The sequence below is a fragment of the Haemaphysalis longicornis genome, unplaced genomic scaffold (assembly GCF_048455015.1).
Source record: "Haemaphysalis longicornis isolate Haplotype H1 unplaced genomic scaffold, Haemaphysalis longicornis Haplotype H1 scaffold_4, whole genome shotgun sequence".
Lineage (NCBI taxonomy): Eukaryota > Metazoa > Arthropoda > Arachnida > Ixodida > Ixodidae > Haemaphysalis > Haemaphysalis longicornis.
Genome location: NW_027526361.1, coordinates 4,679,814 through 4,705,775, shown reverse-complemented (window position 1 = coordinate 4,705,775; position 25,962 = coordinate 4,679,814). Strand labels below are relative to the sequence as shown.

The 25,962-nt window shown below is 46.5% G+C and overlaps 1 protein-coding gene across 1 annotated transcript in view; it reads right to left on the bottom strand.

Annotated features, from left to right (window-relative positions):
* LOC144178145 (uncharacterized) overlaps positions 1–25,962 on the bottom strand; it is a 317,073-nt gene that overhangs the window by 163,305 nt on the left and 127,806 nt on the right. Inside the window, exons 2-3 of the mRNA XM_077705716.1 lie at positions 18,840–18,875; positions 7,222–7,362 (exon numbers count right to left, since the gene is read on the bottom strand). Coding sequence (XP_077561842.1) covers positions 7,222–7,362; positions 18,840–18,875 — 177 coding nt within the window. The remainder of the gene's footprint in view (positions 1–7,221; positions 7,363–18,839; positions 18,876–25,962) is intronic.

Here is a 25,962-nt window from a genome sequence, read left to right as displayed (position 1 = left end):
TCTCGAGCCACGAGGCAGGCAGTCCTGTTGTTTGGAATGCCACAGTGAGATTGTTGAGACGCGATTGACAAGTGGGTGAGCCCGTTCAAACCGTGGATCCCGTCCGTCCCGGATTCCGACAAGGTCTTGCAGGTGATCCTGGACCCCTACGCGTGCACGACGTACGTGGTCGATTACGCGAACAAGGCCGACCGCTGTGCGTCAAACGTGGACAAGGCGGTCGCCGCGATAGTCTCCGAGAAGCCGGACATGAACTACACACAGGTACTACGGGTCCTCGGCGCGAACATGGTAAATGCGGTCGAGATGTCCTCCCGGGAAGCGACCTCCTTCCTAGTCAAGCAGCCCGTGTGGGACAAGCATCCTCACATGTACAAGCATCCCCACGTGTCTACCCGAACAGAGAACTAGGCTGCTTTAACGGAACGTGCTGTTGGGCTAGTTGGTACATACTGAATGGGAGGCTTAGCGCAAAAAAAAAGACGAAAACGGTGGCACCTTTCACGTTTGCCACCGTCCTCCTCTTTTTTTTCCCGCTAAGCCTCCCATTCAGAACTAGGGTGCGCGAGGCGAGGGAGTAGGTGATCGTCGAAAACCTGGACGCGTTGTTGACGGACGTCTCGAAGCGCAACATAGTGCACCGCAACGAAAGCTTCGTATTTCAACCCTTTTTTTTTTGTTACAAAGGGCAGTTTGAATTTTTTATAGTTATCTCCGCGACCTCACGTGTCCCTGTGAAGTACTATAAAGAAAGCCGCTTTTAAGTCCGATTCATAAATATACACAAATGTTCATAAAAAAACCCAACAGCGCGAACGAAACAGGACCGAGGAATAGAAACACGTAGAACACAAACGGGCGCTGACGACCAACTTGTTTATTTTTCGAGCGTACAAGCAAATTTACACCAAAAACAGAACACGTTTATAAGATAATGAGATAGTGGATATCAAAAGAAAAACATGCTCAACAAGTTTTTCATTTCAAGAACCCGTCTAAGAATTGGATCTCTTTATCAAACAGTGACAAGGATGGTGTGCTTATGCATTTGTGTTTTGTGGGAAGACACTTTAGGGACAAAATAGGTGGTCTTTTATGAAAATACCCAGGCCCTAGGGTGTTTTGTCAATGGCATTTTCGTATACGCCATAAATGTGACAAATCTCGCCTGACCTTCTAGCGCGTTGTTGTCGTTTTTGTTCTTGTTGTTGTTGTTCATTGCCTAAATTGATAATAGCTACGACTATTAAACCCAAGGGCCATTGACTCACGAATAATTCTACGTGAGAAAAAAAAATTCCCACCACTACGGATTGCACAAATAGAGAACACATGGCGATGCTTCTACCCTCTTAATAGAGAACACATGGCGATGCTTCTACCCTCTTCGGCTGTCTGGCCAAATATTTAGCAAGAAAGCCGCAGACAAACCGGAGTTAGCAAGAGTTCCTCTCACCTTCCCAGCTCAGACGTGCGAAAAAATAGATGGCTTTGCGTTAGAGCAGCGCCGTTTGGGTGCCCATAGAGCAATAGTTTCGTGCTAGAAACTGAGTTGCGACATAGCTATCGTACCTTTATATCCCCGCTTTTACGAAACCGCTCACTTTCGCTGTGCCTGCAAAAGCTTCTCGGTGGTATAGAGCACAGATTATGTTTTTATTGAGCCATTTTATCGTATTTTACACATCCGCTCATTAATATTGCTCGGGCCTTCATATCTTTCATAAAAAGTGAGTCCGCTAGAATTGTAATGCCCGTTAGGTTCTTGCGAAAACAGTAAGATGGTTTTATTGGAAGCTTCTATTTTTTTTTTTTTTTTTTTGTGGAATACGGCATGAAATGGGGATAGGAGTGTCTTGCAATTTTTCCACATGATATACCTCTGCTCAATATTTAGGGACTGCGTTAGAAAACAAGCGCATTTGTTTTCTTTCTTTCTTTCTTTCTTTCTTTCTTTCTTTCTTTCTTTCTTTCTTCCTTCCTTTATTTCTTTTTTTCTTTGTTTCTTTCTTTCTCCTTCTCTTTCTCTATCTCTTCCTTTCTTTCTTTCTTCCTTACTTTCTGTCTAGCTTTCTTTCTTCACTTTTTTCCTTTTTCTTGCTTTGTTTTTTCTTCACTTCTTTCCCGTTTCTCTGGAAGCCGAAAACGGAAGGCGGGGAGACAGGGCAGAATCATGTTTAACGCGAGAGCACGCGTGAGGTTCAAAAGAAAGGGTAACGCGAAAATTCAGCAAGCGCCGAGTTCGCGACATCCGGCGTCAAGCTTTCACTGTCGCAACGAGATCAAGTTTGCCCCGGCGACAGAGCAACACCGCCCACTGCATTGGGGATTGCGCAGGCGAAGACGACAACACAAGTGGGGGACCGTGACAAGGAAATCTTTAGTGGGAACACTGAATCGGCAAAGTTGTCTCCGCTGAAACTAGGTCAACGCAAAACAACAAGGCTCATCTCACTGCAAACAGGCGGTGGCACACTGTAGACTTCCACGCACGGACTTTTAAACCTTCGTCACCAGGATTAAGAGGTTGTCACCTAGCCTCCAGTTCCTTCTGAGAAGAAGCCAGGATGCAGTCGGAAGTCTTCCTGCTAAGCTCGAGTGCCCATCGTGGCGCCTCAGTGGCCAAGTCTGAGGCCACTGCTGAACCCGTCTTTATCGTGGCGGACGGTAAGTAATATTTGCCCAGCGTACGAGCTTTTAGCGCAGCGTAATAGACACGAGGCGATGTAGAGTATTCAGCAGCCGTGCACTACAGCACGCCTCATAGCCCAGGTGTGCTCCTGGCGCGAAAACCCCGACATTTGGTTCTGAATTCACGTCTCAAAGCTGAGGCAAGCGTCTCCTTACAGTTTATTTAAATATAATCACTAGCTACTGTCTCGATGCCTGCATATCCCCCTTTGAAGGGTTTTGTGGAAACAAGCGCCAACCTATTGCAAATATTGGAGTCACGACGCCTAAATGTCTTGCTGTTAAACTTACGTAATACGCTTAGAGTGCTGTTTTGGTTTACTTCTAAGTTCTTTGGTATGACAACAATGCAACATAGTCCCTGCGCTTCTCAGTAGGACGGCAAATGTGAGTGGGATGTGTGTATAGCCTCTAGTACACACCGCGACACTTTTATGCACCACAATTCGACTTCTGGAAATATTAGCTTCAGCACAACAGCAGCACTGTTCATCTCATGCCCCCCAAAACAAGATTTCTGGCTACTTCCATCGAACATATAGGTTCGACTTTTCAAGAATCTGTTCCAAGAAACGAAGTCTGCTGTACTGGCAAACTCCGGCCTCTTCGACGCTACATGGTTAAAAACCGACGGCTTCTCTTGAAGCAAAGGAAAACAAATTCCCAAGAGATAACCCGCCAAGCATGGTACTGGCAGAACCGAGAGCATGCTAACGTTCATTGTCAGAGCTAGGGCGAAAATGGGACAGCATTCAAGTCGGCACAAAAAATCAGTGCAAGAATAGGGACCACAACAAGAAGACACAGGCACAGCTCTGTGCTTTCTCCATTGAGTTTTTCTGGCATTAATTAAGGCGACTACTCTTGGACGTGCCCCATGAAGCACTGCCCTTGGAGAAGCCTTACAAAGGCATAGCTGCGCGACAGCTATCTTTGTACGGCGTATCACGTTCGGGTGATTCAAATACAGAGCGCTTTTTATCTACGGCTAAGCTTTGTTATATACGGGAGAACGTGCAGTTGCTGAGAGGTAAGTGAGCTTCTTCGTACACCCAAGTTGTTTAAGATATGTTTCCAGAATGTAAGCTGATTAAGACCGTCCCGCTGTGCCTACATTACCAGGAATCCGGCACTTCATCAGTGTGATTGATCGTCGCCGCTGACCAGTTCCGATGGCCATCACCAGCCAGAGGACGTCCCACTAAGGTGATGAATTGTCGAATCCCCGGCACTGCCGACAACGGGGGCGACGTAGGCAAACGTCCCTCAGATTGTGTAGGCGGCCGCTTAGCCGTGGTCGTGTGTCTTCTCGGCATTCGTCCTGTTTCAAGCGCTACTTAACGATGTATCAACACCAACTAGCCCAACTGTCGATTTTACTGATTTTACCGCTTAGCCTTCACCTGGTAGAAATGGGGGGTGCGGGGGGGGGGGGGGGTGGTACTGACCGAACGAATATGATCGTAATAAGAGAAAGCAACGTTATAGCTTTCACTGGAGACTACTAGTCCGTCGAATGAGGGCAGGTAAGCGTAGACAGAGATATCCGGCGCAGTTCTGGACGCACAATTACTCGACGGGTTGTGATGAGAAAAGCGTACGCACGGCTGGCTTAACAGGTGGAAGAGACATTGCAGCAACAGCACAAAAAAAGAAGGGTGGTACTATCATGTACGCGATTATGCCACAACATCGTGTACTTTGGTTAACATAACAAAGAACAGGTGAGACTGTGCCTTTTCAGGAGTTTTTTGATGGAAAAAGTGGATGGTTTGTTCTGAGTTCATTGTTTCGCAAAAAATTGTAGCGTTTTTTTTTAACTTTCCTGGTACTAGGCAAAATATCAGACTTCTTTTATATATCTCGTGATTCGACTACAAAAAGTAAAATGCTGATCTTGTTTCGCAAAAGAAACGGACACAAAATTTCATTTTACACTGCTGTACAGATAATTATGAAAGCGTTATCCCAAAATTATCAACGATCAGTGAACGTCCATTCACGGGTAATTATGTCACTGGGAGTAACCCCGAACCCGCCAGGGAAAGCCCCATTTGTCATTTGCGTTGAATGGGACCCAATAGAGCTTTCGCTCTAGAATGCCTAAAGTAAGGAGCAACAGGAGAAAGAGACAGACAAGCCTGCATTTGCTTGGTTACAGTAGCTAAGGAAATACTCCACAAAGTGCGTGGAATATCCGGAGAAGCATGAAGATATGCCTCTCGTGATATTCTCCATGCGTTGTACGGGAATTCCGGATGAGAGTATTTACGACAGGACTTCTACGTTGAATGCTGAAACGAGCTGCGCCACATCTTGGGCGGGCTCTTTAACCTAAATCTGTATATGTTCCGATGTTCTCAAAGCTCAAGACTCTCGTTTGAATTCCAGTCGGCAGATTTTGTACTGACAAATGTGCTTCGAAGTAAGACACTAACTGAGGGAAGTTGCCGGTGTGTCGCCGCAAGATTTCGGTTTCACAACCGTGAGTTGGAAACCCAGCAGTGCGATACGCTGTTTTTTTTAGACTTTTCTGGTATAAATGCCGACACATAAAGTTTTGCCAGACTAACAGCCGTTCGTGCCTGCTTCCAACGCCCGTTTATAGCGCTGAAAAAACAAACAAGCGAGCAGGCAACAGGAAATGGAAAGAGAAAATGAAAGTATGTATAGCTGCTGCAGATGCCAAACTGTCCTCGCCTGCGAAGTAAGTCGCAGCTGTGGCAGCAAAAGGGAGCTCCATAGGACGCGATACTCGAACTGGAGGTCGCACACGCTTACATTTCGAAAGCGAGAAGCGCTCCATGAGGCGGCAAATCTGTTATCTGAACTCAGAATTCCTTTGAACTTATTTTTTTCCTGGAAACCAAAATTGCCGCGACAGCCGTCACCCCTGGGACGTTTTGAAGTTTTAGGTCGAAGCCCTCCAACGTGCTTTTTTTATTTTGCCTGTTGTTTCAGGCTTAGTCAAGCAGTCGTCTCGATATTTTCAAAAGGAGGAGAACACGCTCCTCCAGCAGGACGGTCGAGCGACCGAGGTGATGATGCGAAGCCGCCCCGCGCACTATGGTTCCGGGTTGATTGGACGTCTTTTCACCCTCCGATTATAATGGCGTGCTTTTGATAGCTCTAGCTGTTACGCATCGTTGCGAGGAAATCGGTGGGGGTCCTTAAGAAAACTAAACAAGTTGAAGCCACCGACAAGTGCCGCACAAGTGATAAGTTTATACGTCTTCGAAGAGAAATGCTTCTTCAAAGTTTAAACCTTTTATTTTCTCTTTTATGCACAAAGCGGTTCATAATTTCTAATGGAACAATTTTTACTTGCGTGGTGGGAAACTTTATCCTCACAGCCCTTCTTGCACAACAAACGGTCACGCAAATGCCGCAGTTAAAAGACCGACGGTGCAGAAAACATGCTTCGGTCTATCGGCAACTCCCACGACATTTTTTTTCTAACAATCCGTGGTCGCTTTAACACCAAAGCTCTGTTAAAGCATGGGCGGCGTTCTGTGTCTCATCTGCAAAACAACTGCCAACATCCAAGAAGAAGTATTCCCTGAAGTGTCGGCAAATGAATTCCTTAGGCGAGTGCCGGCTAAAGAGCTCGTTCAGGAACTGCTTCAGTGCTAATGGCGAGTTTTCGGGCTTCATTAAGCAGAATGTGTCGCATCATTTAGCGACCAGCGGGGGAACTACTTTGAAGGAAAGGTGCAGTGACAGGCGAGCCACTCCCCGCTTTAATTTAAGATCCACATAACGCTCCGCCTTGCATACTCATCAGAGTACAGCCAAAATTTTACCAAGGAGTTGAAGAGCCGTCTCATGAACTCTTAAGGTTTGCTGATATAAACAAGTGGCTGTAAGATCCCTGGCACACCTTGGCGCACCACGTGCATGTATACTATATTGCGCCAGTAACTAGAAACCTTTGTTCTTTACAATTTTTGCATCGGCGACAATGTAAATACGGTAACGCTCATTATAACGAAATTGCTTTATACCAAATATCGCTTCATTCGAAGTGTTTCATGTTCCAGACTACATCTCAAGAGCAATTTATTCCCCGTTTAAGTAACGTATTTTTTAATGGTGACGTCATGTTTCTGTAACTAAGGTACGGGTGCTTGCCTCGCCCGCAAGGTTTTGATGGCCGCTGCTGTGCACCCTACTGCGATGCCAGCATTACAGCTATATTTATTTTCTGTCTTTGAGCCCATAACAACGAAATAACACACAAATTAAGAAATCAAGTTATGTTTAACCTTGTCGAATTGTCGTCATTAACAGTATTGAGCGCCTGCAGCAGATCGACGCATAAGCGAGTGTTCCGGCGTAGAACAGCACAGGGGCAGTGTATGATTCTGCAAAAAAAAATTCAAGCTTCACCTGAAATGCAGGCTTCAAAGGGAAGCCAGACAGAGAACTTCGCTTAGCTTTCCTTTTTAGCCGTGCGGCTGCACTGCGGGCGGCTGTCATGTCTCCGAAGAGAGCCTCGGCCGGCATCCAGTGCGGAGGAGCGGCACGCACCTTTGACGCACTGTCTGTTGTTGATGTTGACCGGGTACTCCTCTCTGCACTCGCAGCGTCGGGAGGTGACGTTGCAGAACACGTGGTACAGAACGCGGCTGCATGTCTGGTTGCACGGATCGCCAATGTAGAAGCCCACACCTGCGGACCAAGGGCAGAGACGCCACGGGCATCGGTTAGTCCACGCTGTGCACTGCGAATGACTCATGAAAAAGCAAGTGTCCTCGCGCAACACTACCAGATCGCCAGCACAGATGACGTCGTGACGCCCTTTTGACCGCCCCTTACATTAAGGAGCAAGTTGCGTCCAGTGTATTGTCCAAACTACTTATACGTTCCCACTACTGGGCCCTAAAGAACTACTGTGAGTCTTCCTGATTTTCTCTCTCGAATGCACGCGATTAAAAAACAAAAACATAAAAGGGTACGGCACAGAACTTTGTTAAGTCTGCAATGAGCTCGGGTACGGCTGCAGTCGGAGGAGTTCTTCCGAAGCCTTCTTTAGCCTACTAAAAGCGCGTAATGAAGCAGCTTGAGGTTACTTTGTCAGCGCCATGGTTAGCATGCGGGGGAGATTTCGGGAACCCGTCGTTTGGCGGATTTAGTTCACGACGGCAACGAAGCTTCTGCACTTGAGAGCATCTCTCTTTTGGACATGAAGCGCCATCTGTCTGCGCTCAGAGGAGTTTACCAAAAGGTCTTACCTTAAGGCAGTCAGATGTTGCGGCGAACAGAAGTGACCTACTATCGTGATAAATTTAAATACGAACAACGGTGCGCGTGGTTTTCAGTGCATGCTGCGTTCCCTGGCGACGGGCCGTGTATGCACAGCAGGCAAGAGGTTGGGAATGCCCTCTGGTAACTTATTCTTACTGCGCAAGCGCAGCCCATCGCTTAGAATGTGGTTCATATACCGAAAACCACGCGCACCGCTGTTCGTACAGTTGAACCTCGTTATCACGAACATTGAAATAGCGAATTATTGGCTATAGCGGACAAGGTACGAACATTGGTTGGTCGCGCTTTATTTCAATGACACTTGTTCTTTTATATCAAAAGTGTAACTGCGAGATCCCCGCGCACTAACGAATATAACGAAAAATATTTGACCAGTGGGCTGAGAAACCACTTGTAAAAAGTCCCGGCGTCCGAAACTGCAGAAGTAGAAAAGGCCGCCTTGTTCGTGGACACAGCGGAAGGTGCCAACTACTGTGGGATCAATACTGTGGAAAACTTCATCCTGCTCAGTGCTGCGAATAGCCACCAGACAAAGATCACATCCTTCCTCGAAAAAATAGGAACGCAGGCCTGTCTTATGAAATGAAAATCTTTGTCCAGTTGTAATTTCCCGTTTCATGTTCTGGTTCATTGAGGTTGAAAGGTCACAAGGAGAAAGATAAGGGTTACCTTATTTATAGAAGGTTCTCTGTTTAATATTAAAATAATGCGTTTTTATATCAAGGATTCTTTCGGGAGCCAGATTATCGATTGGTTTGAGCCGATTTTTAACTCTACTGTTACAATGAATATCGAATATAACGAACTAAATTACTGTCTCGATACTAGTTCATTATAGCGACGTTCGACTGTATTTCAATTTATCACGATAGTACCTCAATGAGTACGCTTGTAGCTCCAGCTTAGAATCATTGAGGTTCACAAACAAGCATTTGATAAAAAATGCGAAGCTTATTTTGCCCCCTTTTTTTCACTAAGTACGACCCGTACGTATACATCCCAATGCGAGTGCTTCTTCATAGTCCACTTTGAGCATCACTTAAAGCCTGAACGTCTATAATGGGCCCTTCTGCCGCCAGCGTACTCAGCAGTACTCTACTGTCCCTGCTTCAGCTGCATCGTCGGATCGAAGACCGCTCCTATACCAGGAACAAAGCACAAGCTCTGCTCAGAAAACTCAAAGCTGGCTCCTCTTTCGAAGAAGTAGGCAAGAACAATGATGGTGATGAATAATTTATGAGTGCGTTATATGTACATAACTGCCTTCTTCTGAGATGTTAGGCCAGTAAAACGCGCACTTCTGGCCTTTCTTACACCTAACTCCCGCTCCTAGACCGCCGTGTGGGAGGATATTCACCTGGCCTCTCCACCACGCTCCAATCCAGCTCATAGATTTGCATCATAAAAGTATGAAGTTCCATTACAGGCGGGAGAGTTTTATTTCTAAGAAACAGTCACTGCAGAGGATCGTTTCCTGCGGGGATTTTCGCTATGATGATGATGAAGGTCATGATGGTTGAGTTGCCTTGACGCGCGAAGGAACTTTCGTGCGGACAACTTTTGTGCCTGGAGACGGGCATGGATCATATTTCACTATAATAAAAACAACCTTTCCCACTACCTTTCTTATTTCTGCGCAGCCTTTGCAGGAAAGACCCCATAGAGATGCTTTAGGTCACGACGACAGCTAGGCGCCGTGTACTCACGAAGCACTTGGCCAAGGCTGCATGCTCAGCCCTGCAACCTTCGATGATCCCATGAACCCTTTAAATCTTCGCCTTCCAAGGACAGCTTCTTGATATGCTGGGCTACGGATACGCGTGGACAAAACGAAGCGGATCACGGAAACGGCTCCGCTTTGATTATGGTCATACATACTCGATTTTCGAGCCTCCATTCAGAGGCCAAACGAATGACGTCATAATTAACAGTAAGTACAGCGCTTTTAATGATGCCGTAATCGGTGTTAACACTGAACGGAAGCTGGAAAATATCCAGTCGAATGCGAAATTATCGGTCCTTAGTTAGGCGGGGTTGCCCGCAATAGGAACTAAGCTTCACTTCTGTCGAATTGAAAGCTTTCAAAAATGACGGCGCCTATGGTCAGGGGACCTTACCTCTAGGCTAACGTGTGAATTGAAAGGCGCCTAAGTCCGTTCCTGAAGGCCAAATGATTGCTTCGTGTTTAGCTGCCGAGTCAGGGCAACGACATTCCATCTGGGCTACGCATTGTTCTTAGATGTATACGCCTACGTAGTGACCTCAAACGCGCTGTTTTTAGATTCCCTACGACCAATAATATTGCAAGAACGCGAACAATATCAGCACTCCTTCACGTGCACTTCTGGCGGTTTTCCCCCGCTGTTTTATAGAACAAGAAACTCCGGGTGAAACAGCAAAAGAAGCGACATGTCGACTCTATCAGCGAATATAAAATCGCTGGTTTATAACTTGGCGCGCGTGGAAGAGTGGCGTTCGGCACAAAGCCGGAGTCCACCGCATAAGCTCTACGTAACTGCGTCTAGTAAGTGTCCTTTCAATGCAGTTAGCATAAAAAACTGATAACTTCCAAATATATATTAGGTAATTAACGACCCAAGGGCCGCATAGACAAAGTGCATTAGACTAAGCGTTTGTGATACGATACCCAGATTTGCGATCTGCATTGCGGTGTCAGCACGCCACTAATTTCAGAAGCGCGCCAGTATAGCATCTCCGCGTAATCCGTACACTTTGCTGCACCCCATTTGTATAAGTGCCAAGTTTCCGTCCATACACGGCCCAGCTTACGATAGTCTGGAAATTGAGGCTGATGGCTACGCGGGACTCTTGGTAGCCTCAAATATCAGATTAGAGAGAGAGAGAGAGAGAGAGAGAGAGAGAGAGAGAGAGAGAGAGAGAGAGAGAGAGAGAGAGAGAGAGAGAGAGAGAGAGAGAGAGAGAATGGACATAATAGGGAAGCTTATCTACACAGCCTGAAACGAACCGATGTGTACGCAACGCACAGCTCAGGAGCAATCATTGCATTCAGTCGGAGGGCGACATTCTAATATGCGAAATTGCGGAGAGCTTAGCAAAGAATACACCCCAGTATATTGCAGAACGCACCAATTATTTCGCTTTCTCTAGGGTATATGCACAGATTTCTCTCAGATTTCTCTCTGTATTTCTTTCCCCCTCTCTACAGGTTGTAAGCGTTTCTTGGTTGTTTTGTCCAGCATTGTAATGCTTCAAGGAATAAAATAGAGGCAAAATTGACGAACTTACGGCGTGCATCGCTCGTACGCCTTTTATTATATATTTAAGTTTTTGTTAGGCAATCGTAACAGAGGCTTGGTTTGGCCTTTAGGAACGCAACGAAGCAATTACACGTGAGCGTTTTGAAAACGAACAAGCCCTTAACGGACGGCTCCGTAAGGACGTGTTTCACGGAAGCCAGGGTTTGTAAAAGACGGCCCGTACAAAATGTATTTGTATGGGCCGTCTTTTGCAAAATCGAAAATCTGTCAGCAGTTGCATCAGCAAGAATATCATTACAGCAAGCCTCTCTTACGGACTCTCGTATCGGCGCGACCAGGAAGAATATTTCAAAGACGCGTTGAGAGATGAATGAGTTCCCTCCAGGATAAACGACCCAATCGCGCCCGTTGGGACCGCGCACCCATGAGAGCGCGACACACCCCGACCTTCGCGTCTGACGGCGATGAGGAAGATGTCAAAGAACACTGCGCGGGAAAACGCACTAAAATAGTCGCCCCCCCACGAGGCCTCGCAGCTCGAGAGTTGGAACACCGACGGGAAAGTTCGGGGTGCATCAAAATTTCATTACGGGACCTTCCCTCGTGCCCTAAGCGGCTGTGGCATTGTTGGGTCGGCCGTACGCCCCTCAGCGAGCAGGTTGCGGTGATTTTGAACGAGCGCGTATCCCGTAAGCACGGGTAAAAGAAAATGGAGAGCATTACAGAGTGGCAGGTTTGGCCGAAAGGAGGCGCAGCGGCTGCTAAGCGTTGAAAGGAAAGCATTTCCCACGTCGCTGGCGGAAAGCCAGACAGGAGCACTCAACGGCCGTCGTATGCGCATTTATTTTTTTTTCCTCTTGTGCCATGCTACTAGAGAACACACTTTGTAGTAATGGAAGAGGTTTGGAAGCAGGCGGTAACATTTTATGTCAAAATGCTTTGCTGCTTACGTTTTTAGGCAGCATTTTGTCCTTTATTAAGGTTTATTCACTCACTCACTCCTGTTCTAGGCACCCCATCAAATGTAAAATAACTATGGCGTGAGATAGAAATGCACACTCACAAGAGGAAACAAAGGGATCCTTTGCATCTTTACCTATTGCACGAAAGATGTGCCTGATTCGGCCTGTAGACTGACATATAAAAAGCAGCTTTCTGTAAAAGTTCATAGAGTAGATAAATTCTCCTGGTAGGTGGTGCTATTTGGCATCGATGTCCGTGCGCCAGTAAAACACGCATAACCTAGTGCTGTATTTCCCTAGCAAGAGCTCTAGCCTGTTATCGGAAACGAGGCCAATTTCAGATAATGTACTGGAAACATTCCTATTTCCTCAAGATCAACTTCAAAATGCCGATATTGCCACACTGCAAGATGATTCTTCAAGTGAAATATAACTTCGTAATTTAGGGATGGACCACAGTTTTTGCTTTCCGTATATTTTGAGACCGCACGGCACTTCTATAAAATAGCGGGAAGAAAAAAAGAACAAGGAACGAAAACCGTAACTGGCTTCCACTCGCCTTGGTATACGGCAAGAAGAGGTAAGAGTTGGCAAGAAAGTTCCTCTGCCAGAAGCCCATTTTGTGCACAGTAGTGATCCCATCAAGACGTATGTCCTCCGAGGGTGTTCTTTTTCTTTTTCTTTAATTTTGTAATACGTTCCTGAGGTTTTTCGAAGTTCCTGCATAATAAGAGTCACTCGAAAACACGTGTTCTTTGTGTATGTCTCCCTATATTATAAATAAGGTAGGAACAAAAATAATGAGGAAACCAATATTTACGTGTAACTGCTCTAAATACAAGAAAAAAATACATTAGTTTCCGCTTATCAGCGTTTTCATCTAGTCTTTTTATTATTATTATTTTGTCGACGTTAAAAAACCACACTTGTTTTTCCGTGCGAGTATAATTGACTATATCCGTGTGCTCATGCGCGCGTGTCGTTAAAATACAGACGGGGAAACCTCCGGAAGTGGCGTCGCCTGCAATAATCAGAAGAGACGTAACAGGAAGTGGCGTGGGTTCGGGTCGCTGAAGCAACAGCGGTCGCGTAACTAGAGGGCGATGAGGCCAAACGGAGGCAGACGTAAGCGAGGAGGAAACCTATACGTCATTTCACAAACCATTCAGGAATATGAGGAGTGATGCTCACGTACTTCAGTATTTATGTACATAACCGCACGGACACCGTGCGTTAAAATTAGACGGGTGTTGTTCAACAGTTTTGAGGAGCTGATGTTTTTTGGTAACATTGGTGCTTCCTTCTTTTTGCTTTTGACTTAATCACTATTTCTTTAGAGAATCGTTTGAATACATTTGCACGCACTGAAATATTTCCCAAATCGCTAAGGTGTACGTATAAGCAAGTACATTAGGCAGTTGGCGAACCACATTACCTACACCAGGTACGGAGGCAGTGCTGAAGAAATTGTTTCAGTTCCTTAAAGGACTATTCGCTCGTTCAGTGCAAAATGTTAAAAATCCTTCTTAACTGACTCCTTATGTAAATGCAATAAAGATTGCTGGAAAGAAATATTTTACAAAAATGGTATCGGACGTTAGGAATACTGTATATCAATTAGAAGAAAAATTTGAAATGCTTGATAACTTAAAATGCGAATCATTCAGCATGTGTAGCAAACTGTGAAAATAACTTCGGGATGCAGCGGGTGTATTCTATGGGACCTTCGTATTAGATTGCTTTCGGGAACGAGGCGAAATTGTCTGATCTCTGTGCTAAGTTACTAGATGTCGTAGCCCCGTAAGCTTCGTACATCGATTGCCGCGGAAAAAATAATAATGAATAATAGTTTTTTTTTTTAAATAGGCAGTCTCTCTGACCTCCGCCCCCCCCCCCCCCAACTCCCTTCCTCCCCCTCCCTCTGCGCACCTCACTGCTTCGTCTTTCTGCTAGGACAAACCAAAATTGATTACAACTCGTAAAAACAAAACACAAGCGTTATTTGTTACCAAGCAGCCGAAATTACGGCTCCATTGAGTAGTACGAAAACGGCAGCTCACGGAAAACAGATGTTGCTGCAAATTCCCGAGAAATTCACGGCGTTGAAACCTCATGAAATTTTTTGGTACGTTTTGGAGCAATGGGGGCCAAAAGTTGCGTCTTGCCACAAAATACTTTTATGCTACTTCCAAGCTAGAATCACGTCACCCTCTTGCAAACAAAAGTTTTTGTTATTTTAAAGATATTCTTAAAAACCACTGACTTCGCAGTCACTGACAAAGACAGTATGACCTTCAAGTGTTACGCAAGCGGAATTTTTGTGTAGGAGCTAATGAATGCGTTGTATTTAGTGTTTTTAGCCTCGTTTATTCACGCCAGCTAAAATTTTAAACAATGGGACACCAAAAACCAGGTGCTCTTAAGAAACGGTGCCCACAAGCTGACTTCGGGATAGCTGACCTCGGTATGTATCGAGTGACTACAATAAAGCCGATAGTCACATGTTATAACTCAAGCCTGTTATTCTGCCGTGGTGCCCATAGGCCTTTCTTTATTGTTGGTTGGATTGCGCTAGTTATAACACAAGACGGACTAAAAAGGACAACACATAAACTTGACATATAGACTGCGCACTGACAACTGTTTATTAAAATTGAAATGGCAATATTTGTATACTATAAAAGCCAACAAAATATAATGGAAAAGGCGAGATTCCAAAGAAGGAAGGGGAATTGGCCCTTAGTAGGGCTGAATAACCTTTCCGGTGGCACGTGCTGGTGTAACAATGATTGCTCCGAAAATTGCATTTCACGTATGTGAGTGTGAGAGAAGGGGAGCTGACACTCCCTCGCGCCCGGCCAACATTGCAAACGCCTCGAACATTTCCCGTCCGAGTGCATCTTTCGATCTTAACAAAATCGTTGTTTTGTCGAACTGGGCTTCGCATTTGCACCTCGCACAGTGCGCAACCAAGTTCCCTGCGGCAGTTACCTGCTGGCACGCAAATCTGTGCTCTCTTAGCGTCTCACTGATACAGTGACCAGTTTGGCCGATGTAATAACGACCGCAATCCAGTGGGATCTTATAAACGACACCTTCGATGCAACTGACAAATTTGCGCATGTGTCTGACCTTACTTGTTGTCTGTTTTTGCCTCGACAGCCCCGCGCATCCCATCAAGATTTAATGGTGCCGTAAAAACTACAGGCGAGACATATTCCCTCCCCCCCCTTCCTATTACTTTCAACCGGTGTGAGACGCCATGAACATACGTCAAGACAGCAGGTCTCCAAGTGTATGTGTCCTTCTTAGTATGTCCTGTGTAATAACCAGCGTAATCTAACCACCGATGTTCAACCAACTAGCCCGCCACCAGGCGTTACTCAAGCTTACTTTATTTAAGGCTGATACCGCGTGTGGTAGATGAACGAGAGCTGATTCAGATTTCGAACAGAATCTCCATTGTAAACTACGGCCGTAGAAAACCGTAAAAAATTTTCAGTAAAAAAAGTAAGCCTAGCAAGATTTCCGCAAAACGATGCTCTTTTTTAAATGGAACACCGAGGTCGAACGGTTCCACTCCCCTCAGTGAACACAACGTGTCGGAGAAAAGCCCCTCAATACATCAGGATTCTCAATTCTAGGACTTTCTTACGCTGCGAATTGATCATAACGTGTTTGGACCCAGCAACCTCTCAAGCTTACTCGACTGAGAAATCTCGAGTGGAAAGTCGCGTCACTCACGCAGGAAGCCTGTAAATCTCGGAGGCACGACTGAACCTTAAGAGAGAAGAAACATCATTTTATGCGTGTTTCTTCTTTCTCTTACTGCTCTTGCAGTGACAAAAAGATCACTGGTCGTCGTAATTTACTCTGAAACGCCTCTCATGTGCGACCGGCTTAGAAAGAACCATAGTGGTGAGCCAAGTAATTTTTTGCTTGAGTACTCCAAACAAGTCCTTTTTTCATGCGCCGACATCAAGCAATAAAAAAAAAAAACACGAGCGCATAGACACATACCTCTCCCACTATACCTTCGCCCTCCTCCAACTTCGACAATTTATGTGCCAGAGGATGTCGCGTAAAAGCGATGGCAGCAAGAAATAAGCCCAAGTGCAAGTTTCAAGAAGCATAAAGAAGAAAAGCAAAAAAAAAAAGAAATAATAACTTGTCACATTTATTTATTGCACACGCGCAAAAACAAATTCGGAAAGGCACTTCAACATACAATCCCCCTTGACCAGACAAATGATGAATGGAGCGACAGCACAGGGTCCTTTGTGAAATTTTACAAAGGATTCAACGATGTGAAAGTTGCACTCTTTCAAAACGAACGGCAAAGAAAAAGAAAGAGGAAGAAGTATGAGCCATATTTCACGCCCCCTCGTTATATTCTTCATGTTTAGAAAAAAAAGAGAGAAGGGATCCTCTGAAATATGCGCAAGATGTGTGCATTGGACAATAAAACATGGTGCCCAAGAAAAGGTAAAGCAACCTGTTCTTTTTTTTTTTATGTTGGTACGCCGAACTTGGAAGAAATGCCTGGTATGCGAAATACGCCATTCCGCGCGCTCCTAGCGCGAAGATGTGGAGATTTTTTTTTTTTCTTCAGACGCTGAAACACGGAATGCTTTAAAGGCACAAAATACAATGACGGGTCCAGTTTTGAGGTCAAAGAGAGCTTGAAGAAGCTAAAAGACCATTTATGGCTTTCAGCCGTAAGCAATAAAAACTGCCGACGTGAGCCTTTCGAAGCCCTCTGCCTCCTCTTTTCCATCTCTCCCTCTATTTTTTGCGGACAGTTAGGGAGGAAGTTGGCATAACAGGATTCGTCATAAGGTTGAACATTGTGGAAAGATTCGGTAGGCACCATATTTTCCGTAACGCTGCCCTGTGTGGGATTATAACCCTTCTACAACCTATTCCAGCAACACGCTTTGCTATTGTATTTGTCTACAATGCTGCTATATTTTGGTCTATGGGTATGTTTTTCATGCACGTAAAACACACACTGTTCATTGGAGTGTCGTCGAAGTCTACGAAGAAATTTCCAGTCGAGTGAAAACGTCTAAGAAAAGAACATTCGAACTCGCATGAGTTAGCTGTGTTCGCTCATCTAATATGCACCACATTATTACGGCAGTAACAAAGTCAATGATTAAGTCGGTAATTCTGAACTTCATTCACTGCGATCGGAATGGGGGGAGGTTTGCGCTCAAATCCCGGAACCAGGTTTCTCGTCTCCGTTGAAAATCGCCTCGTCCACTATCCCTGTGAATAACGCTTTCCCGCTGAAGGTTTTATTATACGGGAAAGACTTTTATCAAGGTAGTTGGAAGTTGCAATAGTTAACATGAAGCCGCTTAATGGGTCCAAGGATGAATAAAAGTGAACGCGAGAGAAAAAAAATCCCCCTTTAAAAAATACAAGCAATTATTTTATAATCGTAAAGCTGACGCGACAGAAAAAAAGGGAAATTTTGTGCAGAGCTCAACGAAGAATTGAAGATGAACAAATGCGCCCTCGAAAGATAGAGACATGGCCGAAGTGAGTACCGGTTTAGTGCCCTGAAGCGTACCAGCGGGTAGCAAGGGGGGAAAGACGCCCTACAACTAAGCCTCGGTGATCAATATTTCCACAGGGAATCCTCCTAAAGAAAGCAGGCCGCAAAGATCAACGTGAAGCGCCGATAGGTGGGGGGCTATAAACGAACTTCAAGAACGGGCCTAGCTAGCGTGAATAAATTTTTGAAAGCAAAGCCAATTTTTCTTCGGAAAACGCCTTATTATGGTAATTTATAACCGGTGCACACGACCGCCCCTGCGATTTATTTTCAAAAGAACAACAAACCCCATTCAAAATCAAACAACGGTATTCCGAAAGTAAGCAAGGCGGTTGAAGCCGACTTTGAATGTCACGGAATTAATGCATCCGAACCCCGAGGTTCCCCGGAATCAATCCGTCGGCCATAATTGGCTGAAGTCTCCGCACTGGTTCGTCTTCGGCCACACCCGCCATTTTAGAGACCCGCATTGACCTGACAGCGGTCAATCAAGCGTGAAATTTATCCACTCTAGCGACTACCCTTCGCAGCGATAGCTTCCTAGGGGAGCATCAAGGAAGACCAAAGAATGGCTCACTCAACGTTCCTTTCCACATGGGGTTACCTTATAGCCGCTATAGCCTAGGGAGAAAACTTTTGCCGCTGGCATGGGATAACAAACCAAAAGTGCTTCAGCTCTGCTGCAGATTTTTATCCATTGTGCGCTTCTTAAAAACAAACAAAAATGATGGGTTAAAAGAAAATTGGTCTCCGTTGCATCATCCGCATCCACCATTAGAAGCTCAGAACACGGGGCGTAATAGTGTTGCGTTCCTGCCTTCGTTACACGCGATACAATTTTTATTAGGAATGGGATCGGAAGTCGGCAATGTTCTATGCAACATTCTTTTAGTCCATAGGCGACCTGCCTTTTCTGGGAAGAGCGATGCCCCATCCTTCATGACAGCGGTCGTCATGGCATTCGGATCTGCTTTGAGGGCTTACAATTTTGCTATGATAACAAGAAACTAGGAGCGCAAAATTGCTTAGGTTTTGTGTGAGCTGTGAAACTTGAAGATAACGACTGGGCGACCTGGGGGAAACACACGTGATGGTATATGGTAGTAAAATACTCACTCGCGGTGCGATGTCTGTTCTCGATTCCCTCGTTCTCTGAAAAGAACAAAGAGAGAGAGAAAGAGCATGGTTTGTCTGGATAGTAAAACGGTTCACATGCAGCATTCAGAGGCATGCAACTTTACAGAATACACAAGTTTTTATGTGGGCACAGAACCAATGTTAAAGTAAACTAGATTTCATCTCACCAACGGTAATGAGTTAGTAACCGTAGGTCAAAAATATCTATAAAACCATACAAAAACAAAACCAAAAAGGAGCACGTGCTGCCGCTCTCAGACCTTTTTACAAGTCAGGACTTTTGAAAACTAAGAGTATATGCCGACGCTGCTGAATAATAGCGGCTCCACCGAACCATGAACATACGATTTCTTTCATCGAAGACCTCATGTAGCCTTGCAGTTAAGGCTGAAAGTTGGGCTAGTTGGTGTTGACTTAGAACCATTTTACCAGCGAAAAACGGACAGGGACCTAGAAAGAAGTAGACGGGACAATCGCTAGCCGGTATAACTTCTAAAGTTTCGGCCTGTGGCTTGAAACGGTTTGACGCTCCTGTGCTAATGAACGAGATAAGCATTGAAGGTTTCTCCAGATGGCCACAAAACGCATCATAGGGCACCCACTTATCCGCCCGTTCCTCGTCCGTCCGCTTGCCCGCTTGTCCGTCCTTCCGTCTGCCCGTCTGTCTGTCCGTTTGCCCGTCCGAACCCGCCTGTCTGTCTGTCTGTCTGTCTGTCTGTCTGTCTGTTCACTTCTTGTCTTTGCTCCATTCATTTTAATGCAGCAGGCTGTACCCTACCCTGATACTAACATCAATTCTTTCTCTTCTCCTTTACATTCTATTCGCTGTTATTTTTTGTTTGGCTGACTAAAAGGTTTGAAGAACGAACAACGTTGCTGAAGGAAAATGCGAAAGATATGCCCAGTGCGCAATGAATACATTTGAAGACCCCTAAATACAACTGGCCAAGTGGCCTCAATATTCAATCAACGAATTGTTTTAGCGTGTGCTCATATCTTCCTCACCTATCAGACTATCAGTGTGAGCTGTGGGAAGCACCGCGAGCCCAAAGGTACCGGCAGAAAAGATGGTGCATGCGGAAGGCAAAATAACAAGGAACTCGGCACCAGTTAAAAAAAAAAAAAAGCACACCGAAGTCTTTATGTAAAACGGCCCTCATTTCTATCATGACGTGACCTGGCAATACGTAAGAAAACGAAGAACACGGGGCGGAAAATATGGGCCGGGCGTGATAAAACTTTTCGCCCGGAGTACTATACACAACATAAAAAAGGGGGATGCGGACGAGGACAGTTGAGGAAGCGATAAGGGGACCAGACTTGACCCGTCTCCATGGCCAGGTTGGGCCGCCCAATATGCCCGGCGTGGTTCCTCAAACTTCTTAGGAGCTTTTCTGTTCGTTTTTGACCAGCTCAGAACACCAATAGACGGAAATACGGCAGCGTCTCGTATTGCCGAGTTTAGCATGATATATGGCGCTGCTGCAGGACTCGAGAGGCACCGGTTCAGGATCCCGCGCCGATTTTCGATGAGATAGATTCGGGGCTTCGCGACCGCTATACATTTCTGTGTGTGCTCTTCTCGGGTGCGGGTACGAAGTGCGCTGCTTGGTAACGTATTTCGTTTGAAAAGCGGCATCTCTGCATGCATGGGTACGAGTTGCGGCGATGGAGGTTCCGTCTTTTTCTTCCCCGCTCCCTTCCCTCACTTCTTTTCCCTCTCTCGTTCCCACTTCCCAAATCCCGAGGTATTCCGGAGCGAAGCGCACAAAACGGGGGTAAATCTACAAGGAATAAGAAACAAAGACAGAGTGAGTGCGAGATTAAAAAAAAGGAAACTGCAGAGCCCATAAAGTCGCAAAGAAGGCTGCTGTTTGAGATACGGTCGCGAAATTTGCTCAGTGGTTCAAGAAGCAGAGCCTATTTAAAGAAAATGAACGTAAGGTACGCTCCACTGTCAGAAATAGTAAAACTTGTCCCAGAAGCAAGACCAAACGGGGTCACAAGTCCAACGCGCATGCATAATTCGATGAACGGCGCAGAAATGATCGAAAGAGCGCAGACCTCCGTCGTCGGAGGAGCGCTCGCCAACGACAAAACGGGCGTATCGTTGATTAGAAATAAAATCTTCAGTTGCTAGTAGCGCTTTGTCCCGTGTACTCACTTGTCCTTGTTACTGTAGCGCTTATCCCACCTGGAACATGTACCAACACGCCCAGCTCGCAGTTCTTCTGAAAGTTCAGCTCTTAGCCTTATTAAACAGGGTCTCTCCCCACGACTGGTGGTAAGATTTGTTTCCGCTTCGGTCAAATGTTTTGCACTGTCGTATATTTATTGACCTTTTCACCGTCGGTGTCCGTTTACATTGGCTACAAGATCTGTCCGGCTCTCAGCCGCCATGCTGTGGTACACCGCGCGGGTATTTTCCACTCCTGGGTCGCAGCCCCACTGTTGCTTGAATGTAAGTGGTCTCCACGACGTTGACCTGCTCTTTTGCGTCCCGAAAAAGTTGAAGGGAAACGTCAGAGTGAAATCTCCAGCTCCGTTTATTCATTTATAAACAATCGAAGCATCGTTTGCTGCTTTAACAAGCGCCGAAACAGCTTCGAAAGGTGCGATCTTTCAGTTAAAGCAAAAAAAAATACGCCTCTACTTCGTAAATAAATACATCCCCCTCGCGAGGGGCACGATCAAATGCACAGCATTTCCGAGGGGGTGCGCCGGCAAGTCGTATGGATTACGTATTGGTTGTTGGTTTTCTTGTTACACGCTGCACGTCATCAAATTTGCGGTGGGCTACAGCGGGGCGTCCCGGCAGCACGAGACGCGACCAGCGCTGCTGGTCTCTCGATCATAGTCTCGATCGCGGGACCTGTGTCGCCATCTTGCGGAGGCGCGTGACAACTTATGGCGGGTCTCTCGATCATAGTCTCGATCGCGGAACCTGTGTCGCCATCTTGCGGAGGCGCGTGACAACTTATGGCGCTTTCGAAACAAACCATAAATGAGTGAAGGATATAAGGCGCTATCGGTGCATCGAAATCCGTGTTGGTTGCGTGGCTCAATCGGTAGTGCGCCCGGCACTTGCCGTTCCGCCCGCGCCGTCATGGGTTCGAATCCGGGCGCCGGAAACTGTTGTTTCTTTTATAGTGTAGTGGCCTGGCTGCGGACTAGGCCGAACGCCGCGTGACATTGTGAGTTACTAAAATGCTATGCATTTAAAAAGAGCCTCACCGGACCGCCGTCCTCCCGCAGTGGTAGACTGCTACAATACGCCCGGTCGTACCGTTCCGCGGAGCGCATAAAAGTAAATGCCCCACGCAGTGCAAATCATCTGCTGTTTTATGGCGCTCCCGAGCTTATCTAGACGCCTCCTGCGAGTTCGACTTCTGTCGCGGGAAAGGAGGCCCAGGTGGAGCCATACAGTCGAGCCCCGCATGGGAGCACTGCCCCGCTGCGCTTTGAGTGCGCACGTGCGCACGCGCGCTCTGTTCTCGGCGACGCGGCGCCGACTTCTGCGGGAACTGATGTTTCCGCTTCTGCCTTGCAAATACCGAGCGAAAACGACTCCCAGCGAAGCTGGCTTAATGTTGAGACATTTGCGCGAGGAGGAAACGAGACAGCTCATTTGAGCACGGAACAAGGCAGGAGGGAGGGCACGATATCGTACGTGCGCGAGGAAATGAATACACTGCTCTCTCCTCGTTGTTCGGTGATGAAAACGAGCGAAAATGTCCTTGTCGGAGGAGGGCATGCACACCTGCTTTGTTTACTTCTGTCTTTCTTAGTCTGTTGGATTTGTTTTTGTTTCAGCCAGAACAAAATTGGCAGAACCTATTTATTCAGTTTTACTCCGCCCGAAAAAAATGTCAGCGGTAAAGATACCACCGCAGGGTACCTCCTGTCGACTTACGGGGCCCTATTTCAAGTAAAAAAGTCTTACGGCGCATTTAACATTTACATAATGCATAACATGATTTACGGCCGAAGCTGATGGCAATCACCCTTGCTGAACTACTCGTTGCTTAGTGGCTTCCGTCTTCATTTCTATGCTTCGCCAATGTGTTCACGTTGTCGCTTAGATTCCATAGCTGCAGCAGAGGTGGCAGACACACAAACATACCGCAGGCGTGCCGTACGGGACCCCCACGTTATGTTTGTGTATCTGAGGTGAGATCACCTGCAAAGATAGCGTTTATTATCGCGCCAGAAATTGCTTTCTGCGTTCTGGACGCTAAGAAAAGTTGAAGGCACTTCGCCTCTTTCAATGCGCCTCCAAAAGACAATGCTGATGCGTGCTCCATAACGCGTGGTTCGCACTTCGGGATCAGCAGTTTGAGGCATCGAATCCGTCGTCATTTAATTTCCATATAGATAGCGGGCGAGAGGAAATGCATCCACGCCAGCGAGGCACTCAACTGGATTTAACTCTCGGCGTCGTTTGAGATGGGTGCTGCAGCTTTCGCTGACATCAGCGTTGTATAGATTCATAAAGTGATCATTTCTACAGGTTTAACTTGAACATAGCCGCATAACGTCCTGCAATGGGCTCCTTTTTTTGTTTTTATACTTTAGCTATAACTGTAAAATAACACCGACTACATTATCTTTAAAGGCTTGCTAATCGTCGCTCATTTTCAACTCGCATTATTTTTTTCACTCTGTGTAGAAAATAGCGTCCTTTTAAAGTTATGAAACGAGGAGAAATTGGTTTTAAATAAACCATTTCACAAATACAAGCTTTATTTCCTGAAAAGCTAAAAATAAATTGCCCACCAATTATATAAATATTTGCACACGCAAAAACCTCTTCAGCGTGTAATACGTAAAGTAACTCCTAACACCGTGAACACGACGTTGTCGAACTCGCGAAATTACTGCAGGCGTTTTCAACTTCTGAGAGCTGCTCCGCTATGTAATTAGAAAAAGCGTCAGTGGGACATTCGCTGTAGGTCGGTGGGAGCGGGTCCAGTGATTTCCTGTCTTGTATTTAACCCCATTGTGTTTAGTCAGCTATGTTAGGTTCTGGCCATTCCTTTTAGGTACGCACACCCATTTCCAAGCAATTTCCGCAAGCTGCACCCATGTAACTTTCAATGGGAAAATGATACAGTACGGCGACATTTGTCGTCCTCGCATCGGTGGGCCAATGCTCTTAAGAAAGCTGCACCTTCAAACACACGCTTCTCGTTGAACAACACACGTAGGTGCGGCAGAAAAATAATAATAAAAATGGCCAATTCATTCGTCGCTGTAATCTTGCATTGCAATTAAACTATGTTTACTACTCGGTTGATGTACCTTTAAAAGAGCGTTCAAGGAATGAGTATCATTAAAACTGAGCATGCTTGACGTGTATACCGGAGCGTGCACTAGAGTCGCTTTAACACGAACGCGAGAAAAACAAGAACAAACTATAGTGTTGAGATTTGGGCACACACGAAAAATCTCGAGGTGGTCAAAATTAATTCGAGGCCTTTCTCCACTACGGCGCGCCTCATAGCCCGGGTGTAGCTGCGGGCGTTAAATCCCCAATATCTTCTAAACGCTGACATGAAATGCACTGGCAGTACCTTTAGCGACCATAACTTTGCAAACCAATGTGAAGCTGTCTCAAGAAGAGGGGGGCGTATGTGTCAGAAGGAAACATGCGCTGCATCTGAAACACAATTCTTGTGAAGTGACACGCGTTCCGAAAATCCTGAAGCCTCTCTACCCGCTGCGAACGGCGCGGTGTACGGCGACATAGCGACGCTGATACTTTCTCACTGAGCTTATGCGTTCAAAGTAACACGCCGTAGCTGACACATTCCAACCACAGTTCGAAGTTTAACTCCGACCTCGCTAAAATAGGCAGTTTCTTCTCACGTTTTTTTTTTTTTTTTAATACCGCCATGGACGTCTTCGTTCCACAGACCATTTATTTTGTTGACAGATGCTTGGGAGGCGAATAAGCGAATGAACACGGGATCCAATTGGTTGGGACGTGCCCTGAAAATTTCACCCCTGCTGTAACAACGCATCACAATGGCGTGCACATCGATGGAAGCGAATGAAATTTCTGCGCGGAAACGGGAGACAAAATCAGCGGGGACCGGGTCAAGCACCGCCCCAGGTGCACCCACGAGAGACTTGGCGGAGCGCGGAAAAGCCCGTTCGGGGCCAGACCACGCCCGCGGGTGTCCTCGGAAGCCCCAAGCGCGACGTTAGCGTCGTGACCGAACCACGAGCACACGTACACGGAAGCGCGGGCATAAAACGCAGCCTCCGGATGCGGTCGTCATGGTAACCACAGGCGAGCTTGCGACGCGCGTCGTGAAGTCAAGACACACAAGGGCGAAGCCGAAGACGGCCGAAGCAGTCCCCCGGGGAAGCATAAATAGTGTTTGCCGCCCTCACTTGCGCATTCCGTTTGTGTCCCATTTTCTCTCCCTTCATCCTGCCGGTCACAACTATCGCCTCGCCCGCAGATACGTAGCATGAATGCCATTCATGACCCCACGAGAGCTCGATCGGGAACACCGCTAGCGCCGCATCGCCTGCAGGCGAAGCTGCTTGTGACGCTTCCGACTTTTCTTCATTTTCTCGCCGTCATCATTATTCTCCCCGCTCGCGAGTGTTTGCGCATTTACACACGTCAAAGAAGCTCGTTTGCTCTGCAGCGGGGTCTCGTAGGCGGGGACGCGCCTTGTGTCTCCGGGATTGAGCAGCCAGTGAAAAGGGGTTCACGAAGGGACGACAGTCACGAGCACCAATCACGAGTAAAAACAGGAAGTTGGGCGAGATTCCCTGAAAGCAGAACCTATCGATCCTTCGCAACATTGCGAGCGAGCGAGCCCACGCCGTCGAGTAGAGTGTCCACTGATACGAGTATCCTCTATGAGCAGCGGGAAAACGCAATTCACTGCTGTCGGAATCTACCGCTTGGGCTAAAAAATGTCTCCCGCCGTAGTGGCTGGGAATAGAGAACGTTTCGGGGCATCGACGAAGAGATCTTAGCTTTTCGAAACGTTAGCGGCTGCACGAGACTGCAAACGAAGCCAATGTTGCTGTGGGATTTTTGAAATTAGGATTCACAAGAAGCTGCCACTCCTATGAGGAG